This window comes from Schistocerca americana, chromosome 3, assembly GCF_021461395.2.
Source record: "Schistocerca americana isolate TAMUIC-IGC-003095 chromosome 3, iqSchAmer2.1, whole genome shotgun sequence".
In the NCBI taxonomy this organism is placed as follows: domain Eukaryota; kingdom Metazoa; phylum Arthropoda; class Insecta; order Orthoptera; family Acrididae; genus Schistocerca; species Schistocerca americana.
The window spans coordinates 881031061-881038275 of NC_060121.1; the positions used below are offsets into that span (position 1 = coordinate 881031061).

Here is a 7215-nt window from a genome sequence, read left to right on the forward strand (position 1 = left end):
GACAGACGGACTTGGTGTCTTTGCTCTCAGGAGAGTTTATAGTTAGAACAGTTAGGCACTGTACTGTTGTGACCCTATCCCTTTCAGACACGATACGCACAATTGTGTGGGTGCAGTTTATTTGCGTTGCAGCATAATATTATTCCGCTATGCAGTTGAGTCCCAAGTCACACGAGTGTGCAGGAATCGCTGTTTCATATACAACTCGATTTATATCGATATCTCGTTACAGACGCGAGATATTGTGTCTTAATCTTTGGTAATTTTCAAGATGGCGGGTCGGAAGCATGTCTGTCGAGGTAAATTTTCTTTTTTTTTTTGGTCATCAGTCTACTGACTGGTTTGATGCGGCCCACCACGAATTCCTTTCCTGTGCTAACCTCTCCATCTCAGAGTAGCACTTGCAACCTACGTCCTCAATTATTTGCTTGACGTATTCCAATCTCTGTCTTCCTCTACAGTTTTTGCCGTCTACAGCTACCTCTAGTACCATGGAAGTCATTCCCTCATGTCTTAGCAGATGTCCTATCATCCTGTCCCTTCTCCTTATCAGTGTTTTCCACATATTGCTTTCCTCTCTGATTCTGCGTAGAACCCCCTCATTCCTTACCTTATCAGTCCACCTAATTTTCAACATTCGTCTATAGCACAACATCTCAAATGCTTCGATTCTCTTCTGTTCCGGTTTTCCCACAGTCCATGTTTTACTACCATACAATGCTGTAGTCCAGACGTACATCCTCAGAAATTTCTTCCTCAAATTAAGGCCGGTATTTGATATTAGTAGACTTCTCTTGGCCAGAAATGCCTTTTTTGCCATAGCGAGTCTGCTTTTGATGTCCTCCTTGCTCCGTCCGTCATTGGTTATTTTACTGCCTAGGTAGCAGAATTCCTTAACTTCACTGACTTTGTGACCATCAATCCTGATGTTAAGTTTCTCACTGTTCTCATTTCTACTACTTCTCATTACCTTCGTCTTTCTCCGATTTACTCTCAAACCATACTGTGTACTCATTAGACTGTTCATTCCGTTCAGCAGATCATTTAATTCTTCTTCACTTTCACTCAGGATAGCAATGTCATCAGCGAATCGTATCACTGATATCCTTTCACCTTGTATTTTAATTCGACTCCTGAACCTTTCTTTTATTTCTATCATTGCTTCCTCGATGTTTCTTCTTCTATCACATCAGACAAATCTTCAGCCTCATAGAGGCTTTCAATGTATTCTTTCCACCTATCTGCTCTCTCCTCTGCATTTTACAGTGGAATTCCCGTTGCACTCTTAATGTTACCACCATCGCTTTTAATGTCACCAAAGGTTGTTTTGACTTTCCTGTATGCTGAGTCTGTCCTTCCGACAATCATATCTTTTTCGATGTGTACACATTTTTCCTGCAGCCATTTCGTCTTAGCTTCCCTGCACTTCCTATTTATTTCATTCCTCAGCGACTTGTATTTCTGTATTCCTGATTTTCCCAGAAGATGTTTGTACTTCCTCCTTTCATCAATCAACTGAAGTATTTCTTCTGTTACCCATAGTTTCTTCGCAGCTACCTTCTTTGTACCTATGTTTTCCTTCCCAACTTCTGTGATGGCCCTTTTTAGAGATGTCCATTCCTCTTCAACTATACTGCCTACTGCGCTATTCCTTATTGCTGTATCTATAACGTTAGAGAACTTCAAACGTATCTCGTCATTCCTTAGTACTTCCGTATCCCACTTCTTTGCGTATTGATTCTTCCTGACTAGTGTCTTGAACTTCAGCCTACTCTTCATCACTACTATATTGTGATCTGAGTCTATATCTGCTCCTGGGTACGCCTTACAATCCAGTATCTGATTTCGGAATCTCTATCTGACCATGATGTAATCTAATTTAAATCTTCCCGTATCTCCCGGCCTTTTCCAAGTATACCTCCTCCTCTTGTGATTCTTGAACAGGGTATTCGCTATTACTAGCTGAAACTTGTTACAGAACTCAATTAGTCTTTCTCCTCTTTCATTCCTTGTCTCAAGCCCATATTCTCCTGTAACCTTATCTTCTACTCCTTCCGCTACAACTGCATTCCAGTCGCCCATGACTATTAGATTTTCGTCCCCCTTTACATACTGCATTACCCTTTCAATATCCTGATACACTTTCTCCATCTGTTCATCTTCAGCTTGTGACGTCGGTATGTATACCTGAACTATCGTTGTCGGTGTTGGTCTGCTGTCGATTCTGATTAGAACAACCCGGTCACTGAACTGTTCACAGTAACACACCCTCTGCCCCACCTTCCTATTCATAACGAATCCTACACCTGTTATACCATTTTCTGCTGCTGTTGATATTACCCGATACTCATCTGACCAGAAATCCTTGTCTTCCTTCCACTTCACTTCACTGGCCCCTACTATATCTAGATTGAGCCTTTGCATTTCGCTTATCAGATTTTCTAGTTTACCTACCACGTTCAAGCTTCTGACATTCCACGCCCCGACTCGTTGAACGTTATCCTTCCATTGATTATTCAATCTTTTTCTCATGGTTACCTCCCCCTTGGCAGTCCCCTCCCGGAGATCCGAATGGGGGACTATTCCGGAATCTTTTGCCAATGGAGAGATCATCATGACACTTCTTCAAATACAGGCCACATGTCCTGTGGATACACGTTACGTGTCTTTAATGCAGTGTTTTCCATTGTCTTCTGCATCCTCATGTCGTTGATCATTGCTGATTCTTCCGCCTTTAGGGGCAATTTCCCACCCCTAGGACAAGAGAGTGCCCTGAACCTCTATCCGCTCCTCCGCCCTCTTTGACAAGGCCGTTGGCAGAATGAGGCTGGCTTCTTATGCCGGAAGTCTTCGGCCGCCAATGCTGATTATTTATCAAAATTTAGGCTGTGGCGGGGATCTAACCCGGGACCAAAGACGTTTTGATTACGAATCAATGACGCTACCCCTAGACCACGGGTACAAATGTTTATTGTGCTTTATTTATTGCGTTTTGACATGTGGAAAAATGTGTTTGAGATTCCGAAAGGTGTACAGAAGTAAATAAAAATATGTATGCCACAATTATTTGAATACTTTCACAGCTACAATGATTGTAACATCCACATGCACAATTGTGCGTGTTGGGACTATTTTACCGGCATATGGTCGTTTTCGGTCGATGTTTGTGGTTACGATTCGGAACAGATTACGGAATAGATAAGTCATTTTACTATTGTATTTAGGCATTATTTTCACAGTTCGTTTGTTTGTTTCGTTTTAGGGCTTACTGATGAGGAAATTCTAACCATATTAGATGACTCTGAAGTGGAAGTCTTCAGTAGTGATGACGAATTGTTAGATACATCTACATCTACATGATTACTCTGCAATTCACATTTAAGGGCTTGGCAGAGGGTTCATCGAACCACAATCATACTATCTCTCCACCATTCCAGTCCCGAACAGCGCGTGGGAAAAATGAACACCTAAACCTTTCTCTTCGAGCTCTGATTTCTTTTATTTTATTTTGATGATCAAAGTTGGTGACTGAAATTTCGTAAATATATTTTGCTGCGACGAAAAACGTCTTTGCTTTAATGACTTCCATGCCAACTCGCGTATCATATCTGCCACACTCTCTCCCCTATTAGATGATAATGCAAAATGAGCTGCCCTTTTTTGCACCCTTTTGAAGTCCTCCGTCAATCCCACCTGGTAAGGATCCCACACTGCACAGCAATATTCTAACAGAGGACGCACGAGTGTAGTGTAAGCTGTCTCTTTAGTGGACTTGTTGCATCTTCTAAGTGTCCTGCCAATGAAACGCAACCTTTGGCTCGCCTTCCCCACAATATTATCTATGTGGTCTTTCCAACTGAAGTTGTTCGTAATTTTAACACACAGGTACTTAGTTGAATTGACAGCCTTGAGAATTGTACTATTTATCGAGTAATCGAATTCCAACGGATTTCTTTTGGAACTCATGTGGATCACCTCACACTTTTCGTTATTTAGCGTCAACTGCCACCTGCCACACCATACAGCAATCTTTTCTAAATCGCTTTGCAACTGATACTGGTCTTTGGATGACCTTACTAGACGGTAAATTACAGCATCATCTGCGAACAACCTAAGAGAACTGCTCAGATTGTCACCCAGATCATTTATATAGATCAGGAACAGCAGAGGTCCCAGGACGCTTCCCTGGGGAACACCTGATATCACTTAAGTTTTATTCGATGATTTGCCGTCTATTACTACGAACTGCGACCTTCCTGACAGGAAATCACGAATCCAGTCGCACAACTGAGACGATACCCCATAGGCCTGCAGCTTGATTAGTTGTCGCTTGTGAGGAACGGTGTCAAAAGCTTTCCGGAAGTCTAGAAATACAGAATAAACTTGAGATCCCCTGTCAATAGCGGTCATTACTTCGTGCGAATCAAGAGCTAGCTGCGTTGCACAAGAACGATGTTTTCTGAAACCATGCTGATTATGTATCAATAGATCGTTCCCTTCGAGGTGATTCATAATGTTTGAATACAGTATATGCTCCAAAACCCTACTGCAAACCGATGTCAATGATACAGTCTGTAGTCGATGGATTACTCCTAATACCCTTCTTAAACACTGGTGCGACCTGCGCAATTTTCCAGTCTGTAGGTGCAGATCTATCGGTGAGCGAGCGGTCGTATATGGTTGCTAAGTAGGCAGCTATTGTATCAGCGTAATCTGAAAGGAACCTAATCGGTATACAATCTGGACCTGAAGACTTGCCCGTATCAATCAATTTGAGTTGCTTCGCAACCCCTAAGGTATCTACTTCTAAGAAACTCATGCTAGCAGCTGTTTGTGTTTCAAATTCTGGAATATTCCATTCGTCTTCCCTGGTGAAGGAATTTCGGAAAACTGAGTTCAGTAACTCCGCTTTAGCGGCACAGTCATCGGTAACAGTACCATCGGCACTGCGCAGTGAAGGTATTGACTGCGTCTTGCCGCTTGTGTACTTTACATACGACCAGAATTTCTTTGGATTTTCTACCAAATTTCGAGACAATGTTTCGTTGTGGAACCTATTAGAGGTATCTCGCATTGAAGTCCGTGCCAAATCCCGTGCGTCTGCAAATTTTAGCCAATCTTTCGGGATTTCGCGTTCTTCTGAACTTCGCATGCAACTTGGACTCTTCCAACAATGACACCTAGACTTTGAGAAAGCTCTGAATCTTCTGACGAGGAGGAAAATTGTAACAATACTTCTGCAACAATACTACCAGTTGCTCCAGGAGTTCAGGACAATTTTCCCAGTCAACACAGTAGAAAGAATTCTAAAAAAAAAAAAAAAGACCATTCACCTCCAAAACTTTTGCGCACTCAGAGAGTGAGGTAGGACAGGAAATTAAAACTCCAATGAGCTATTTCAGCGAGTACTGCCCAGAAGATTTTTTTCAGTTAGCATCTGACTGCACTATCAGTTACTACTTTTCGAAGAAAGGGAAGTTGTTTCATACAAATCCTCAAGAGATAAAAAAGCTGTATGGCATGCATGTACTTATGGGCTGCTTTAGATATCCTCGTACATGTATGTACTGCAGAAGTCATTGCGTATGCCAACTATTGCAGATTGTATGCCTAGAGACAGGTTCTTCACTCTCAGAACAACACTGCATGTTGTGGACACTAACAACATTCCACGTGAATCAGAAATTAATAGATTGTGGAAAGTACAACCTACAATTAATGTTGTACGCAGTGCTTGTTTGAGACCTCCACGCCCCTCTGAAAATGATTATTCTACTGATGAGCAAATGGTACCATTTACTGGACGCTGCACATTGTCTCAGTATTTTCCAAACAAACCGCGCCCTTTGGGAATTAATAACTTTGTTTTGGCAACAACGAAAGGTTTAGTACTTGATTTTGAATTTTATCAAGGTAAATCAACACCTCTGCCAGATGTTGGCCTCAGTCTTGGGCCATCTGTAATACTTCGCCTTGCTCAAACATTACCTCAAGGTTCAAGACTATATTTTGACAGATATTTTATAGCTTTGCCATTATTGCAACAGTTACTTGACCTAGGGCTGGAAGGAACAGTAACCATAATGAAAAACAGAGTAAAACCAGTTCACCTGACAGAAGAAAAAAGACTGAATAGAGGAGATATGGAAGAATTCTGCAGGGACGGTGATAAAACAATCATTGTCCAGTGGAAAGATTCAAAAGCTGTGACCCTTGCCTCTACTTGTACAGGATGTGAACCTGTAAGCAAAGTTGAGAGATGGAGTAAACCAGAAAAGAAGTACATCTTAGTGCCATATCCTGCAGTTATAGTGAAGTACAACCTCTGTATGGGAGGAGTGGACCTCTGCGACCAAATGATGGAGACCTACAGGACTTTCTTGAAGACAAAAAAGTGGATTTTAAAAGTTTTGATTCATTTACTTGATTTGGCTTGCGTCAATTCCTGGTTACCATACAAAGTTGAATGCGAAGCCAATAAAGTACAAAAGAAAAACACTTTAGATGTTCTTGGATTACGACAAGTGCTTGGGGAAGCGCTAATTTCTTCTTCTTCAGGACAGGAACATGAAAGTGAATCCGTTGAAGAGCCACCAAATAAAATGTACAAACCAGCAAACACAACATGTGATGAGAAGCGGCTAGACGGATATCATCACTGGCCAACTGTTGATGATTTGCCTTAAGGGGCTCCGGAACGCCCTATACTTGCAATGTTAAAATAATGCTTATAAATTACATCTTTCCTCACAAAGTATTTGAGGTAGGAAGTTGAACTTTTTACAGATTATTTATTGGAATATGGACTACAACTTAACACAGCGATTTTACAAAATTTTAGTTCATTTATTAAAGATGATTTTTTTTCAATTGTAATGAAAATTCACAACATTTTTTTGCAATTTTTTATTTATATATTCAAAAATATACAGTTTTTTGGAAAAAGGCTGTGTTAAATTATGCAGAAGGTACTGTGTAACATTTACTGAAAGTTTGAAACAAATATGTTTGGAAGATCCTTAGAAAACATGTAATTAGTATGAGAAAATAAAAGTTTTGGGAATCGAGCAACAAAGATTGGATTAACTTTTTAGTGCATTCCATGGATTATCTTCATCCTCTGCAAACTCCTCCTCCAGCTTCCTCTTGTTCCTCCTCCTGTTTACTCTTGCTTGTCTTTCTAGACTCTTTACAGCCCTGTCTGCAGCCCAAAGG

At 41.0% G+C, this 7215-nt stretch overlaps 1 protein-coding gene across 1 annotated transcript; it reads left to right on the forward strand.

The window, feature by feature from the left end:
• The first annotated feature begins 5585 nt into the window (after window positions 1–5585).
• LOC124606461 (piggyBac transposable element-derived protein 3-like) lies at window positions 5586–6686 on the forward strand. Its single transcript, XM_047138442.1, has one exon. It carries the CDS (start codon window positions 5586–5588, stop codon window positions 6684–6686), a length of 1101 nt encoding a protein of 366 aa, XP_046994398.1.
• The last annotated feature ends 529 nt before the right edge of the window (window positions 6687–7215 follow it).

Bases quoted from the DNA above. Each gene is read 5' to 3' on its own strand.
- LOC124606461 (XM_047138442.1), top strand. From the start codon at position 5,586: ATGCCAACTATTGCAGATTGTATGCCTAGAGACAGGTTCTTCACTCTC.